We start from the raw sequence: 17,927 nt of genomic DNA, 5'->3' as shown, positions 1-17,927 counted from the left end.
CGAGTTACAGCGCATAACACAACGCTGTTTGGTCAGCTCAGATAGGCTCTGCGTCTGAGACGTTCATCATTTGGAAAGTTTAACACCTACACTGACAAATAGATGCTGGCAAGAGAGTCAAACTCAGTTTGGATTTGGCATGAAAGTAAAGCTCAGCAATTAATTTGGTATTTTAAAGCCCGAAGCTGTGATTGCTGTACGGCTGACTCCTCCACCGCAGACCTCGTTTGCATAGTGATTTGCAAGTCTAAATATACTTTTCACACTTACAATTATTGCTTGATATTGTTGTATTATCGCAGCACTTAATTTCACCTTGAAAGTTTGCGAGAATGTGCAATGTTTGTAAACACGGTGAACGGGGGGGGGCAGATAAACAGAACAAGACTATCCAGGTGATAATTACAGCAGCGTATGTCAGCATAATGAAGACCCACGCCTTCTAAACAGCTTCCTCTGGATCCGTGTTTTAAGTCTGCGTTGCTTTTCTTTGACTCGAGACCTGTGGCAAGGAAATGGGATAATCATGATAGCTGAATAAAGAAAACTGACCACGGACTGAAATGAAAGGAAACCTTATTCTTCCATGCTTTCAGTGCTGTTAAACTGCTAATTTAATTTTGCTGCTTTGAGAGACGGGTCCTTAGTGTGCTGTTGTGTTGTGTATTCAGAACTGCTCTGGCTGGTTGGGTTTTAGATCCTCAAGCTTTAGCTGGTGAAAACAAAATCTATCCAACTTCTCCAGGGGCCCCAGAGTAAAATTTTAGAAGTGGTTTGCCAGTCTGGCAACCAGCCATCAGCTTATGGTTGCCAAACAACAGAATGAATGGTGCATATTAATTGTAATAGGAACGATTATTGTTCTGTGTAATTATAGCCAATATTTAATTAATGGAAAATGATACCAGGATAATTGAAACATATTTTACTTAATATCTTACTTAGAGCTTTCTGAATCTCTAATCTTGTGTCCTGCTGCTTTTCTTTGTTTTTTAGAAGACGTGTTTTCAGCATTTTTAAGCCGACAATAAATCAAGAAGACTCCACGCTGGAATTTTTCAGAGTAATGTATCAATTTGTGAAAAATTAAATTAGAATTTCATTTATAAATTCAAATTAAAAAACAGTTACCTGCTTCGGAGATGGATTAAATTAAAATTTTATCAAGCACATCAAGTAAGAAATACCAAGATTTTTTTCTTATTTTTTCGGTTTGGATAATGTAGTAAACGGTTCTGTTGAAAATGGAGCTTCATTCATTTTATTTTTCATCTGGTGGACTGACCGCTTCTGTCTGCGGTTCATCAACACTGCCTTGCCTCCCATGTGAACATCTTTTTATGTTCAAACAGAGCTGCCTCCACAGGTTTTTTCTTTGTTTTGTTTGTAAGAGCGATAATCCATTAAACAGCAGCACTCTTGAATGCTTAGGCAGAAGATGTACTAAAGCGAAAAGATACTCAGGATTTCTCAAGAAAATTGTCAATAAAGCCAAACAGTGGCTTTGATATGCTAGGTAAAACTCTGAGGGTTCAGTCAGGAGCAGATAATGGACTCGGCTTATAGCTGCAGAGAACATAAACAGATAAAACATGTCCACTGTATGACCTACTTACAGCTATGCTGCACGTGCAGCTCCTGACTCTCAGGAACCTACAAAATCTACTTCGGATGTCACAGCACTTACAAATTTCTAATAAATAAATAAATAAATATGACATTTCTGTGTTTTTGCAGTACGGTGCATGCTGAAAGCTCACTACCACTGATAGTGAGCGTTCAAGACAACAACAGCACAGCAGTGATGGAGTTGGTGGTTTTGTAAAAAACAGGGGAATAAAAAAGATTTTTGATATTTGAACTTAACAATAAAAGAAAATCAGTATTTTGTACACACACTGTTGTTGGACGGGGCCGCCCACAGGCATTTACAAATGCCAAAGTATATTTGGCAACCTCTTTTAGTATTTCATTTTTTTCATCCGTCCAAGAGAAACACTCCATCCAAGATCGATTGGAAATGTCCTGCTTGTTTTCAAAGTTTAGGAACGGCTAAACATCCAGTCAGCAGGCTGAGCGGGACACACCGGCTCCCCTTAAAAATTACAGTCCAGTTTTGAATTTTGGTTGTATCTTTTTAATGCCTCCATATATCAGTGAGCTACTAAAAACATCGATCTCTGAGGTCTATTAGATCTGTGTTAAAGACAAAAGGTGTCTGTGCTTTTGAGGTTGTCATGCCAAACTGGACCTAAGATCCGTGGACACACATGAAACTAAAGGCTAGATTTTATTTAGCTTTATCTATTCGTACTATTTTAATTGTTGTTTACCAGTTTCAGTATTGTAAAGCGCTTTGTGAATTTGGTCCTTGAAAAGCTCGACACTGCACAAGTAAACAGTACTTACTTCTTGTCATTCATCTGCCTCTTTAGAGAGTCTCATCTCGCAGCTGCAGACTCTGGAGGCGAGCTGAGCAACTTCTCACACATGATGGCTTATTTATAAAATGTAGTTTTATTGTTATATTTTTGGTATTGGATTTATTGTACAGTATTTTTGATTTTTTGCTTGGTGGGTCAGATACATTCAGCCCTAATTTTCCATAAAGCTAATTGCAGTAACTGAGTAGTTAGTAACTAAGTAGGAATATGACTGGCTCTCCAACAAGCACCAGTAGAGCTGCTCTTTTTCTGCTGCAAATGGCCAATCCTGGAGCAGATTTTTTGATGCCAGCCAAAAGCACTTTCAGGCAAGGCAAGAATAGCCCACATCCTATATGGTGAGCTGCTTAAGAAGAGCAATTAAGCCTATACCCATTACTTGTGTGATAACGCATATACCCATTCTCACCTGATAACCTAAACAGCCTGATTCTTTAATGATTAATGACTTGTCTCCAGCTAATGTTTTTTTATCACAAGGTCATGAGTGATGTATTATCAGTTAATGAGAAATACAGAAATGTCTAGTGCGAGAGAGGCTGGGGAGGAGGTAAACACACACACTGAGACACTCTCATTTGACCTTTCAGACGAGTTTTTTTCTGACCTGCGGCGAGTTGTCCTGCAGTGATAAGAATAATGGTTTTGGCGCCATGCTCCGGGGAGACCGACCTCCCATTCCACCCTAGTAGATAGCTGAAAAGAGAGGTTCATCTTTTTCCTATTGTGCCTTCTACATCTATAGCGACGAGGCTTAATACTGGCCACCTAAGGGACAGCTCTTATGCTCATATTGAGGACCACTGCAGATCTCTGATAACTGTCACTAGGGGACCTATATGGGAAATGCTGGAGGAAAAAAAGACACTTGGCTACATTATTTATAAATCATGCAGCAGAAAAATGTAGTACAGACTTAAGGGGAAAAAGTACTTTTATGGCTGGATTGTACCATTCTTGTGATGGGATTTTGAGACATGTTGACTTTCTCTAGTGGGGAAAAAAGGCGCAATAGGAGTCCACTGATATCCTTCATTATTTAATTTCACTTTAGGTCAGAGCTTCACTTGAAGCAATGAATGAGTGTGAAAGAGTCCTTGTTGAAACTCTCCTGTCACTATCACTGTGATCTCCGCATTTATTGCACAGCGTTGGGCTGTCGGGGACATCAAACGTTTTAAAGAGGAAAGTGGAAAATGTTAGGTGCAAATGTATTAGTCGTGTTTTTAATTGAGTTTTCTGGAACAGGCCAGGGTGACTTCAAAGCAAATAGCTGTTGAAAGAAACTTAAATTTTAAAGGAAGGCTGTGCTCTGGAAGATTCAAGCTTTTTTTTTTTTTTTATTCGAGTACATATGCAAATCCAAGCTCAAACTGGGACTGTGCAAATGTTGATTACACAGGATAAAATACTTTAGCTACAGTGTGGTTAGTCATAAATGCTTGCTTTTATCATCCACCGCGCTATTTACGAAGCAGCGTACTGTATATTTGCTGCTGGCTTTCATTGAAAGCGCGAGATAGTAATTTTATATGAACAATGGATGAAATGAGTGTGTACGGCGATGTCGCTCAAAGTGACACACCCTCAAACAAAGTCAACCATCTCTGCAGCTTCCCTCGCTTCTGTGGTTTTATTCTTTCAGCCTGTTGCTTCTGGTTTTGCAGTCAGCAGCTGTATTGTCTTTGTTCCTGCTCTTTTGCTGTTCTGTTGTTCTCATAAGCAGCGTTCCCAGCATACACTCAATTGGCAGCTGTGTTTGCTAACACAGTCTTACTAACTAACTGCACGCTAATTTCTCCTTACAAAATGCCAGAAAGATCAATACTGTAACTTTAACAAAGTAGATTATTGACTAACTGATAGATTTACTTACAGTCTGTCTGTGTTTGTGTGTTTTCTTTCTAAAATTCCTTTTGTTTATTTATTTCCATGTTAACTTTACTGGTCTTCACTCGAGTATGCCTTTAGAAACACTGTTCCGAGGAATCAGCTTTGTTGGTTTGACATTAAACGTAAAATGGTTTCTCTTTGAGCCTGAAGCGCAAGGCATTGATTCCTGTTTTGACTTTATCTCTGAGGCTTATGGCACAGTGTTACTGGCTGAAAAAGCAATTATCTCAATAATGACAACATTAGCACCCAGCTCACAACAATTTGCTCTTATAGTCCACGTGTCTGTGATCAGGGACATTTACTTTGCAGGCTCGGTTAAAACCAGAAACCACATTTGTTTGCTGGTTGACCAAGAGGATACTTATTATTCAATTCCCGTGCACCAGAATCGACATAAGCTTTTCAAACACAAGTAAACCCACTGAAAAAAAGGCAGCTGACATCTGTACTATTGCCAGGGAAAAATTTGTTTTTCCGATTTCACAAACCTTTTCCAAAGCCGTGCTGCGTCATGTGTAATTAATAGATATTTTTGGCTTCTCCACCCTGTGTTTGGGCAGGTGTCAGGTGTTTCACAGTGTCTGTTTGCACTGAAAAATGTCACAGTGTGGATATAAATTCACACAGCTGACAGACAGCTGCCTACCACGGTTATACCATATTGTCATAACGCTGACATGTCATACCATCGCTCTTGAAAAAATGGCCAAAATTAGCAGGTCCACCAAGGCGACACAATGAGTTATTTTCCTTTGGAAAGACAAAAGGAAGATATAAAGTGGGTGTTTGTTTGTTTTTATTAAATATAAAACAGGTTTTACTTTCACAGAATGACCTTCTCCAGTTTCATGTAGTAGCTGAACAATTATTATCTTAGGCTCTATGTTTCCATCACTCCTTAGATCGAACGAGGTGAAAGCTACCTGCTTTTGTAATGGCAAAGATCTTTCTTTTAACAGAAAGTGCACGACGTAGCGTGGCAGCTACGATGGCAGTCAGCGTAGCTAACTTTTGAAAGGGTCTCGATCTCCTTGTCTAAATATTTCCTCCCTGGTCACAGGAGCAGCAGACTAATGGCTGGCCATGACCTATCGTTTGCCCCCAAGGGCTTTGGAGTAGGAAACAGGATTAGAGAGAAATGGATGAGAGCTGTGGATAATGAAGGAGATCTGTCTTAAGTCTAATCATTGGCTTTAAAAGGCAAGATCTGTTGTAGAGTGAGGGTGCAGAGAGAAGATAAGAGCAGAGTTTCTTCTTGTGATTACACCCTTTTTTTTTAACAACAATTGAACATCCAGCACGTTCCCATTGGAAGCTGCTCCATGTGCTGTTTTATTCAGTCTAAGCGAAACACCTTCTCCTTTAATTTACATAAATGTGGTGAAAGTGTAGTTTCGGTAGACTTGGATGAGACACCTCATTATTGAGATGTACTGATACACCTTTTATTACACAAATTTACTGTTGCCTTTTCCTCTGGCCTCCATTCCCCAAAATTAGTCTGTCAGGCCTAACAGAGATTTCTGTTTCTTTCTAAGTGTATATTTGTAATGCTAATTAGGGCAGTTGTAGGGAATCAAATCAAGATGCTGAACACAGCAGCTAAACAATCACCAGGGAAGGATGCAAACACTTTTATGCTAATAAAGAGGGGGAAAGATGGAGAGAGAGAGAGAAAAAAGGACCCACAGAGAAGAAATGGCTGCTGATCGCCTCAGTCAGCAGTTGAGGGTGGAGAGAGAGAGATGAGAGGGAGAGAGAGAAAATGAAAGAACGTTAAAAAAAAAGGTAGAGAATTAAAAGCTGATTACCTAGTGAGTCTTTGGCTTCTATGGGGACTGAAAAGGGGGGTGGGGAGTGGATGAGGTAAGTGGGGGCTTGTGCAGAGGTAGTTATATTATTTATTTTAAAAAGGTGCTTGAAGGTAAACTGGCTGAAGACCAGTTAAAACTAACCAGATAAGAGATGCCACAGTTACATAGATGTTATTTCACAAAGAAAGACAAGACAAAACGTCTTCTTTGAGGATTTCATTATCGTCGTTATCCGGTTGAGTGAGGAGCACTGATATTTCCCAGAAGCCTCTTCTTTCCCCGTGATCCTTGCCCCTAGTTTGCTCACATTTCCTTCTTTGTCACTAGGCCCAGCTGAGGTTCCACTGCCTTTACTTTTGGCTATGTGCAATTATTATATTGTACCGGGAGATAACAGACGCTATGTAGCCTTGAGGCACTTTCTTCACTTCACCTCCTTAAAAGCGATATTGCTGTGATAAAGCATGGCTCTTTCTCTGCTCACGCTAAATCGAAAGGAAAGCCTTGAAGGCGAGGTCTGGTGAGTGGGAGCTAGATGAAAGAAATAAAAGAAAGAATCGGTTGATATGTTTGTGCAGCTTGCTGCGGTTCAAAAAGGAACATTTCTCATTACCATAACACTCTGGTATGGGCCAATAGCTCAATCGGGGGAATTTTTTAGGCGCTGTTTGTTGCCTTGATGCAAGTTTTCTGCAGAGGGTAGATTGACTGGGAGACAGATTTCATGGACTTGGTCTGATCTGAAATGACTGGGAAGCTACTGATGAGATGGTCAGCCAAAAGGTGTGCAAAAAATAAAAACAGAAATAAAAAATTGAGGATAGTGTGTGCTCATTAAACACAACAGTGTGAAATTTAAACATCTGCCCAACCTCAGTTAGACGCCTGACCGCTAAAAAATTTCTACCTGAAGAAACTGAAACAGTACAAGAAGGAAACCAGGAAAGGCACAAAAAGTGTTTCCTGGTGTGTGTAGACATCAAAGTTGATGTGAGAAAAAGAATTAAAGACCAGTAAAAACAAAGAAAGACAAGAAGTAGCTGATCCTAAAATCTTGATGCATGCTCAGTCATGCAGGTAAGTAAATCCCAAAAGGTTGATTCTGTTCAGAGTTCAGATGAACAGAATCAACCTTTTGGGGAAGCTGATCGTAACGCTCAAGATAAGAAACGCACTAAAGCCACTAAACATCTGTGTCATCCATAAAGCCAAGAAATTAGACTGTAAGTGACATCCAGCAGTGACTAAAGCAAATTTTACTAAATAGGAATCGATCTATTTATTTATTTCCAGAACTTATTATATTTCTGTGTTTAGTCTAAATATGCTAAGCATTTAAAACTATCCATGATCACTAGGCAGTTCAGAAATATCTGGACCTTTTTTTGTTTCTGGTGAAACCCAGTAGGGACAGACTTGCTGGTTAGTGGGGGGTAGAAATGGGAGTGGTGGTTTCTCTAACACAGAGAGCCAGACAACCACATTCACACCTGTGGTCAATTCAGAATCGCCAATTAACCTAATAAGCACGTCTTTGGACTGTGAGAGTACCTGGAGAGAACCCACAGAGGGTGGCACAATGGTGCAGTGGTTAGCACTATCACCTCACAGTAATGGCTAAAAATCCACTGGCCTGCTGGGACCTTTCTGTGTGGACATTGCAGTAATAATTACTATCATTTTTAGTAGTGGTAGCAGTATTTAGTTTAAAAGTAGCTCTACTTGTGTTTGTAGAAAATGAACAATTTCAGCTAAGAAAATATTGGTGAATCGTGGATTTCTGAAACAGTTTATGTACAGGTTTATATACATGCACTGCTTGAGAATGCGGTCGGCACAGTGTTGACGACACCAGCAACTTGGCATCTTTTTATTTTTAATTTTTTATCTTGGCATAACCATTGAAAGGGTTAATCCCAGTACACCTCTGGAGACTTACTGGTGCCCCCTAGCTGCAGCATGCTTAGGTAATACCAAATCCACAAACAAAACCCCACACACACACACGTCTCCACACATCTCCACAGTGGAGAAAAGCTCCTGGGCTGAATGGTGGTGTATTAATCACACTGACGCCTGGCACTGCGATCTGTGACCCAGTCTTTTAATTGCATCCGCTCTGCTTTGCTCTCACTCTCCCTCTTTATCTTGCCTTTTTCCCCTTTCTCATTCCTCAAGCCTCCTCATGCCTGTGCCCATGAGAGGAGACTAATGCAAAGATAAGAGGAAGGGCTGCGGATGTGCAAAAACTCAATGCTCTAGCCAGAGTTCACCCTGCCAAAACTCACCGGACAACGAATGTAGCAGCACTTTGACATGCTGGGATATTAAGCGGGTAGCCCCCGCTCTGCTTCATCGCAAAGTGAGGCTAACCGTGCAAAATGTTAACGTACAAGCGAGGCGGTGTTTGGAGAAAACAGATATCTGTGAGGAAACCTCCATCATCATTGAAACAGCGCAGAGCAGGTGGCCCACACAGCACCCAGATTGGATGTGTGGTTGCATGACCTACAGAGCTGCATTAAAAACACAGCCTGTATTGTGACAGGCCTTCTTTTACATCTGTTTCTCCACACCTGTGGGAAGTGGGAGGTTACAGAAGATAAGCAAAGGTGTAGTGGTGGTGAGAGGGGAAGGGACCAGGGCGGGCGGGGTCGTGGGCGGGTTTTTTGGCCACGCAGATGAGACGGTGTGCTCTGAATGAAACAAGGTTTGGTTCAGCTCCCTAAGAGCAGCAGCAGCAGATAACAGGGATGCCGTGTTTAAAGAGTGAAACATGAGCACAGGCACAAATACAGGTTGACAGCACCTGCTCTTCCCACGCACGCACTTTCACACCTTTGCGGGACACAGTCAACGACACCCATACCCATTTATGCATCAGCGGTAATAATCGTATATGCAAAGAGCTCATGTCGCACACTCCCACTCCGATGTCCCTCTTCTCTCTCACTCTGTCTCTTTATCTCTCTCACGCTGGCTCCCTTTCACGCATAAGCACACACCGCGACACACACACTTGAGTCGCTGTGGTTTCTTTTTGTGAGAGCGAGCTGTCAGAGGGAACTGTGTGGGCTTTTGTTAAAACAGAGAACTGCAGAGGCAGAGAAATTCATTTCCAACTGCGGCAGGAAAAAAAAAAAAACGAAGCCTTTTCAGGAAAGTCACATTGTACCTGCAGTGTTTTAAAAACAGCAGCATGTAAATTGAATTAGTTATAAGCATTCCTGTGGGGGCACGGTGGGCTGGATTTCAAAAAGAGTTTCGAGGGTTGTGTTGTACTGCATGGGGCGCCTCAGGTTTTTGAGTACAGATGTACAAGATGCTTCACTTTAGGGATAAATCACCACATCAGAAAATATATTTTGCATCTTTACTTGCCAATCATGTCGGTTCCGCTGCAGATACTTTACCGCCCACTGAACGATGTAAACTTTTCTCATTCCCTGAATCTTGTAGGTGGAAAGAATATTACAACTCGGATTTTTCTCTAGTAACTTACTCTGGATGGATATAATTTAGCTTTTAGGTAAATACCTTAGTAGTTCAGTCTTTCTCTTTTGCGTATATATATATATATATATTTAACTTATGCTGGAGGATTACATGCACCTCTGTGGGTTGTTTCAATAAAAGTTTCCCTATGAGAACAATTAAAATTGCTCAGCAGTCAAGCCGAAAACAAGGCTATTTCTCTTAGGTGCTGAGAGCTGACCTTTTAGGGATGAAGTGTGTTTTTCTTTTCCTTCTGAGGCCATTGGTATCAGCAGTGGATTCTTATGTGGAATTTAACGGCATAATCTCTTAGCTGGCAGTTTAAGCCTCTTGAATTTCATTTCACGGAGGCGCATCAAACGCGGTTTATCATTAAAAGTGTAATTAGTTTATTGCAAGTGTCTCTGCTTTATCAGCGTACTTGAAAACAAATGCTCAGCGATCTTAGCATTTATACCTTTTGCTTAGCTGGCAATTAAAAAAAAATCAAGCTATCACTTCAAATGAAGTTTTGCACTTTTGCCAAAATTAAAAGTCACGAAATTCAGCTCATAAACGCATGGCCTATTTAATCACTCACAGCGAGCACATGCAATTTAAGCTACATAGGCCTCCGTCTTCTTCTGTTTCTTTGACCTGAAATTATTATTTGTTGGCATGCTTTTCAACTCCGTACATACAGTATGTTCCGTGTTTTTACCAGTGTTCGTTTACTCATCAGTGGGCTCTGTGCTCCTGTCTATCACAGCCTCAGCCTGGCAAAAATACTGTTATTTGCAAATTGAGTGGGTGGCGTTGATTTTCCTGTTGGCTTGAGGAAAACAGTGGGGTACCAGAGGGAGTGTTTACTTAGCACTCTGCCATGACTGTGATGAACAGCACCTTAACAAAAGCAGAACCATATGCTCAGTCTGGGCCTGTTTACTAGCTTTACACACAGCAGACCAAACTGTCAAGTAGGTCTCAGGTGACACAGATGAGATTTTCTTTAGGGTAAAAGTGTAAGTGTGTACATTGTGGTATTTTACAGTATGTTGCAGTCAGGCCCATCTATTATGCACGATGCATTTGTTGCCAGTGGCCTATTTTTTTGATGCTCTTGCAAATCTGTATTTATTACAAGCACAGCACAGATCAAATCAGGAGCAAACGCTGTGCATATGGGCTGAGGCGTGCAGATTAAAAGCAACAGTGATAGACAATAGAATAATAAAGGTTCTTCCATAAAGGCACGTCTATAAAAGACTCTAGAAAAGGATCATTAAAGTCATAATTACTTCTAAACCCAACTATGAAGTTTGTAAATGCTTAATTCACACTGACGCGACCTTTATTGTGATTTATTTATTTATTTTGCACCTCCTTTTAGCTCTGTTGTTTCTTTCCCCATTCTCTCAGCTCACTTTAACAATGGTAATAACTGTCCCACCACGGTGCCCATTTTTATGTCTGGCTGGGATATTGGCACAGACTGGCTGTCCCTCGTTGCGTCGGGGGAGAAAGTACCTCAGTCTGCGGGGAATACAAGAAGGGAGTGGAGAATGGATGAAGAGTGAGAGGAGGTTCAGCGAAGAGGAAATAAGAACAATGAGAAAAGGCGAATGAGGAGCTGTGACACTGGACTGCAGGGGAGCGCAGGAGGGAGGAGACGGTGACAGGATGTGAGGGGAGGCATTCACGGTCGACAGGTGAACACGGTGTAGGCGGTTGCATGTGGATGCGCAGAGTGACCTGCCATCCGCATTATGCGCATGTAATGTTTCCATACAAGAGTTGGATTGGACTCCTCTGCGGGATTGCGGTAGAGCTACAAGCAGGAAGAGACAAAGAGCATAAGTGCCTGTGTGTGTGTGTGTGTGTGTGTGTGTGTGTGTGTGTGTGTGTGTGTGTGTGTGTGTGTGTGTGTGTGTGTGTGTGTGTGTGTGTGTGTGTGTGTGAGTGAGTGTTTGAGTGGAGGACTCAGCGGTCGGTGGTCACGGCTGCTTGCCTGCTCTGTTTTACCCATTTCTGTGCTGCACCCGCTCTGTTGGACAGCATGTTCTCTGCCATGCGAGTCTAGAGAAAAGCAGCTGAGCACAATGACACCAACTTCAGCAGCCTGCCAAACATCTCTGTGGATGCCCTAAAAATATACGGGAGGCACAATTTGTGCACATGCACTCAGAGAAGCTTACATGGGGATGCACGGCGTAACGTTTTCACACAGAAAGCCAACAGAAAAAGAAAAGAAAAGCGAACGCACTGTACAGATGGCAAACATACACAACCTTGGGCTTGTGGTTATCACACCCTGATGTAGAGGGAAGCAAGGCAAAGTACAAGGCCACATGCTTTCATATACACAGAGAGAAAAAAAAGGGCAATTGACGCAACAGATCTTTGATTCAGAGGGTTGTTGCTGTAACCAGCAAGGCACAAAAATTGTCCCTTTCCTGCAGTTTTCTTTTGCTCGCTGATTTGCAGCTCCTGTGTTGGGGCTGTTTGAAGCGGCGCTACCAGATGTCCAACAGAGTCTAACAGAGTGCATTAGCCAAAACCCATCAGTGTCATTGCCCATTTGTGTTGTGCATTATTATAGTCGTCTCCTCTATCTCCTCCACTCAACCCCGGTGCTCCACATAAGCTGATCTAAAATCAGCATTGATTGTGTCTGCTGTAAATATGTAGGTTTTCTTTAATTAATAGTGTTTCAGGGTCATCAAACTAAGAAAACAGCCTCGAGCCTCTTTTACATTTATTTGTCTGGAGTCCAATTTTTCATACAAAGGGATGCTGCTGTTTTCCGAGCGTAAAATGACAAAGTAAATTACATGCAACATTAACTCTTTTTGTCTTAAAAACTAACGATTTCTTTTAGGAGCTGTGAAAACTGCTCCGACTGGGGGTTTATTTTCTTTATTTTGCTAAATATCTCCATCTTCCTTTTTCTAGCATGCTACAGTATCTTCCTCTCCCCCCTCTGCTTTTATGATACAATCTCTCTCACTCAGCCACACATACACACACACTGAGTTTCACTATCACTATCTAGTTGCAGCGTTGTCTCTTTGCTGCCGCTTTCATCTCTATTTTAACAGCGTGGCAGATCAGATCCCACCACCTGATTTGAATGTGCTTTGTGAACAGGAATTTTAATGAATAGAAAACCGTTTATGAATATCTCCACACTTAGTAGATGTGTCAGGAATCAGGGTCATAGTTCCAGCCCCAAGCGGGTACACAGCGTTGAATGGCAAACTGAGAGCTGGCCCGATGCCCCCGAAAAAGAATCAAAGATACAGCTCTAATAGTGTTCCACAATGGCAGTGCCTCACAGACCACATGTGTGTTCCCATGCCAACTGGCACCACCACAGCAGCATAAAAGGCAGCAGATTCAGGCAGACCCTTAGAGACCTCAGCGGTTTTATTGCATTAACATCAAAATTAATATATGCACCAGCTGAGGACATACATTCTCACACTAGCTGCACTTTGAACTTACTCCTACGTGCACGCACACACAGGAGCGCACGCATGCACGCACGCGCGCAAATTCATAAGCGGTGCCTTGCGCTGCTCGCGTCTTTAAGCCTCTCTCTTCTCCAGCTGCACCACAAGAGACCTGTCTAAGTGACAACAATTAGCCTGCTCAGTTCAAGCTAATTGAAGTCATTTACATAATACATGTCTGCCATCACAATTCATCTGTGCACAATTCAAGCAGGTCTGTGTCATATTGTCACAACCTGATGTTAAATATCCCCTGCATTGATAAATGATCCCTAAAGCGAGGCAATCATTTCGAACAAAGCTTATCAGTCACATAAGAACGTTCTCTACTGGTGTGTGTGTGTGTGTGTGTGTGTGTGTGTGTGTGTGTGTGTGTGTGTGTGTGTGTGTGTGTGTGTGTGTGTGTGTGTGTGTGTGTGTGTGTGTGTTTAATGAAAATATGGATTGCATTTGCCAACATAGACAGATGCACACATTGTCAAAACTGTGTTTACCGTCCGTCCCATTGCGCGTGCAATTACTCAGAGGTTTAAAACAAGCGGCCTCATTTGTGTGATGCTAAGCTGCAGTGGCTCAGTAGATCTCATGCTTTATTAGCCTGTTGTTTGGGAGCTGCTTTTGACAGGATGCTGGGCGATAAATTAAATAGATGGCTTGATAAAAAGCTTGCTGTGCAGAATTCTTCATGCTGGATTTTTGAGAAATCGCACTGCCACTGCTCATAACAGATGATCTGTTCCCTGGGTGATTTATGAAATCAATTTGTCTTGTTATCAACAGCCAGAGTTTTGCTGATAACATCATAGCACATGCATTTCAACTCGGGGGTAAAGAGAGACAAAGGATGGCGTGTGTGTGTGTGTGTGTGTGTGTGTGTGTGTGTGTGTGTGTGTGTGTGTGTGTGCGTGCGCACACACGTGTGATAAAGTAATAGACATGTTGAAAATAATAATCAGTCATTCTCACTTTTGGTGTCATTGCATCATGCTGTGAATCAAGTGGAATTGGTGCCTTGAGTGTTAATTGAATTTGGCAATGGAATGAAAGGATTTTCCAAACTGTTATGTCTGTTGGTTTCTCTTTGTGTTTTGTGTAGTATAATGGCATATTCATGTCAGCTGTCACTGGAGAATCCGCACATGCACTCAGCAACCCAGTAGCATCTCTTCTCTGTGTCTCCATCTGATCTGCGCCAAGCATTTACATATGTAAACACCCCAACATCCCATCCAGCCTCCCATAATGCACATTGGTACATTACTCTGAATGCAGGGATAGTAGCTTGTGCGTGTGCGTGCAAACATAAGCTCCCTTTCTTTTGTCTCAGTGAAGCAGAACCCACCAAATGTCATTAAAGAGCCTTGCTCCACGTGAGCATTTCACTCAGTCTAGTCAGCTTAATGTATCTCGACCTCATCCTCCCGTTTCCCCCTGTAGAAGCAGAGGGAAATGCTATTTTGACATTGCGTAGTTTGGAAAAAGAATATGAAGAAGAATTAGGCTCCCCTCTTCCCCATGTGTTCCAGTTCAGGAGCAGATAAGCAGTTTGTTTTGCCGAAGATGTCAAAGCAGGGAATCAGAAGTGACAGCAGGAGGGATATTTCAAGATACGTCTTGATGGGTGCCGGTTAATCTTTAGCCTGCCAGATGTGTCAAGGATTGGCAAACACTTTTTTTTGGAGTAAATCTCACTGTGCTGCTTGCTAATTCTGCACCTCTTTTGCATTTCCTCCGCAGTAAAGTTTGAGGACTGCCAGCGCAACAGAGAGGTCGGCTTCGTCAGCAGCGACCCCAACTTTAGCGTGCGGCCCGATGGGACTGTGTATGCCGAGCAGGAGGTGGGCAACCTGTCAGAGCCTGTCCAGTTCATGGTAACAGCCCGGGGGCTCCATGACCCACACATCTGGGAGACCACTGTTAAACTGGCCCTGGCTGGACATCCGCATCCTTCGCCATTCACAAAGGTAATAAGAATCTGCAAAGACAAATACAGGGTCATAACCTTCTATTACACTGGCTAATGAAGTGGGTTATTATCACAAGATTGACTATTGACAAAAACAAAAGAGAACGAAACAGGACAAAACAAAGGTGAAAGGTGTTGGGCTTGAGTAAACTTTTATATTTGGATGGCCCGTTTTACTCTGCTGTATTCAGTTAGCAATGGGTACTTGCTGCACCTGTAAGCTGTGAAAACTAAATCTGTCAGTTGCCTTAATGGGTGTCTTTTGGCCAGTGATTATTTTTAGCAGTTATTACTTGCAAAGAACAACATAGCAACATTTCTTTCTTTCCTTCTTTCCTTCTTTCTTGTCTATCTCTTGCACCTCTAGAGGCACAAAAAAGGCCATGGACAAAGATGTCATTTTTGCAGTTTTGCCTCTCTATATAACTACATTGGGTTTCAAATCAAACAGTGATTGAAGTGAAGACCTTCAGCTTTAATTCAAGGGGTATTACAAGAATTTTGCATTAATTGTTCAAAAGTTACAGTCATTTTTGTACATAGTTCCCTAGCGACAGAGGCTCAAGATTAATTGGACAAGCTACCATAATTGTAACTATAAGGATTGTTTTTAAGTCTCGAACCAACGGACACCACTACACTGTGTTTCCTCCCTGGAGATGCACTGCTAGACTTTTACTGCAGCCACCTTCACTTACTTGTTTGTGGGTCTCTGCATTTAGTTTTGTATTTAGAGACTGAAAAGCTCCTTGGGTTGACATGAGATCACGGATCAAGAATATCCGATGTCTTTGCCTTGCAAAGCTCAGGTTGTGTTACCTTTGCAGTGTGCTTTGGGTCATTATCCATTTGGACTATGAAGTGCTGACCAGTTTGCAGCATTTGGGTGAACATTAGCAGAGAGTACAGTCCTGTACACTTTACAGTTTATCCTGCTACTTCTATCAACAGCCACATCATCAGTGTTTATCATGTTTGATAAGTAATGCAGTACACTTTGGATCACGACCTGTTTCTCTCATCATTCTGATACAAGTTAAACTTCATTTCATTTGTGCACAGACCTTTCTTTTTTTGCAGAACTGAGAGACTCACTTGGGGGTTTCTATCAAAGTCTACAAATCATATACCTGCTTCCTCAAGGGTGTTTTTGACTCTGTAAAAGGCTATGAAGTTCTTTTTCTTGACCACAAAAATAATTCTGCGATCATCCACTTCAGCTGCCTTCTGTTGTCTTTGAGGCCCTTTTAAATACACCAGGTTTGGAAACTCTCGAATAGGTTTATTTTATTTTGGGGTTTTATATCAGCCTAATGATGAGCTTCCTACATAAATCACCACAAAAAGCTATAAAATACAAATTTGGCTCTTTGCGGCAACTTCAGATATTATGTCTGCTTCATTTGCCATGAAATAATAAGGGAGCAGGACCCATCTGGCCATGAAACTGCTTAATCAGTCAATTGTACAATTAATTTAGAGCCTCTGAAAAGGGAGGATTGTGCATAAAAATGGCTGTAATTCAGAAACAGGTCATGCAACAAAAATGTTGTTAAACCCCTCGAGTTAACGCTGAAAGTCTGCACTTTAATCCCAAAATGATTGTTTGATTTAAACCCCATTGTGGGGATGTTCAGGGGCACAACTGCAAGAATTGTGTCATTGTCCAACAAATAATGTATTTTATTGACTTAATAGCTCTGCATGTAGAGTGCTTGTGAAGAAAGTAGGTTATAAAAAAAACAAATCGTGGAAGTATGCGTGCAACAGATGTTCAATAAACATTTCATGTAACATGTTCTGCTGCTCGTCTAATTTCAAGATTGGAGCAACAGACTTGTGAAAATTAACATGGTTGGTTCAGTCTAATCAGCCAATAAACCGTGATTACAGATCTTTGCTTTAGTTTTCAGCTTTAATGGCTTACAAATGTTGAGAGCTAAACCTCACTATATTTAATAAAAAATATTCTGAAAGGATTTAGATTTCATAAGCTGATTTGAATCTGGAGTTGGTCTCAATAAAATGCAATCAGCCTGCAATCCAATTTTTTTATTTGTTTATTTTTTGCTCAGATATGCTTTTTTTTCATTAGATTTTTTTTCATTTGACTTTTATTTCAAAGTATCTCTGTGATAAAGGTTTCTATCCTTTGGTTAAGCTGAGGGTGAAAAGCAAGATCTTGTGTTTCCAGCTGTCTCTAATGTAAGATTTTAATCACAGTTTATGCACAGCAGTAAAGATGTAGTGCTTCGCTGTACGTGACAAGTAGACACATGGCCCTATTTGCTAACAAAGACTGTAAAGCTAGACGGGGCAAATGTATGGCCGCTGTTACCGGCTTCCACTGCTAGGCTGCACTTTGTTGAGCGACGAACCCATTATCGTTTTTCCTGCACTACTTGTTGAATGCCACTGGGCTTAATGTTCAGTCATGTTTCTAATCATGACAAAAAGCCCAAAGACTCATGTTGCTAAAGCAATTCCAGAGTGGGGATTAAAATTCTGCCCACTCCTGGCAGTGCAATAATGGAGACTGGGAAATAATTGACATTGATTGAGTTAATGTTCCACTCTGGTGGAGTCTGCGAAGACCAGGTGATGTAGTTTGAGCGTATAATTATGTTCTTTGCAACGAGGAGCTGGAGAAGGATTCAATAATTGAACAAAAAAATAAATAAATGTGTTTTCTCTAATCACATGGAAATTTGAAAATCAGTACAGTGTGCATTCTTCGCTGCAGCCGTGTTTACATGTGTTCCTGTCACTTGCTCCTCACTTGATATAAATCGGGTGGAACAGTGCAACAGTAAAATTTAAT

General features: G+C 41.5%; 1 protein-coding gene across 1 annotated transcript in view; it reads left to right on the top strand.

Moving 5' to 3' along the window:
- The window catches only part of LOC113022864 (cadherin-4-like), a 225,605-nt gene that overhangs the window by 123,139 nt on the left and 84,539 nt on the right, over positions 1–17,927 (top strand). The window contains exon 4 of the mRNA XM_026168752.1: positions 14,878–15,104. Within this exon, the coding sequence (XP_026024537.1) occupies positions 14,878–15,104 (227 nt within the window). The remainder of the gene's footprint in view (positions 1–14,877; positions 15,105–17,927) is intronic.

The sequence above is a fragment of the Astatotilapia calliptera genome, chromosome 5, assembly GCF_900246225.1.
Source record: "Astatotilapia calliptera chromosome 5, fAstCal1.2, whole genome shotgun sequence".
NCBI lineage: Eukaryota > Metazoa > Chordata > Actinopteri > Cichliformes > Cichlidae > Astatotilapia > Astatotilapia calliptera.
This window is presented reverse-complemented; position numbering and strand designations above follow the sequence as displayed.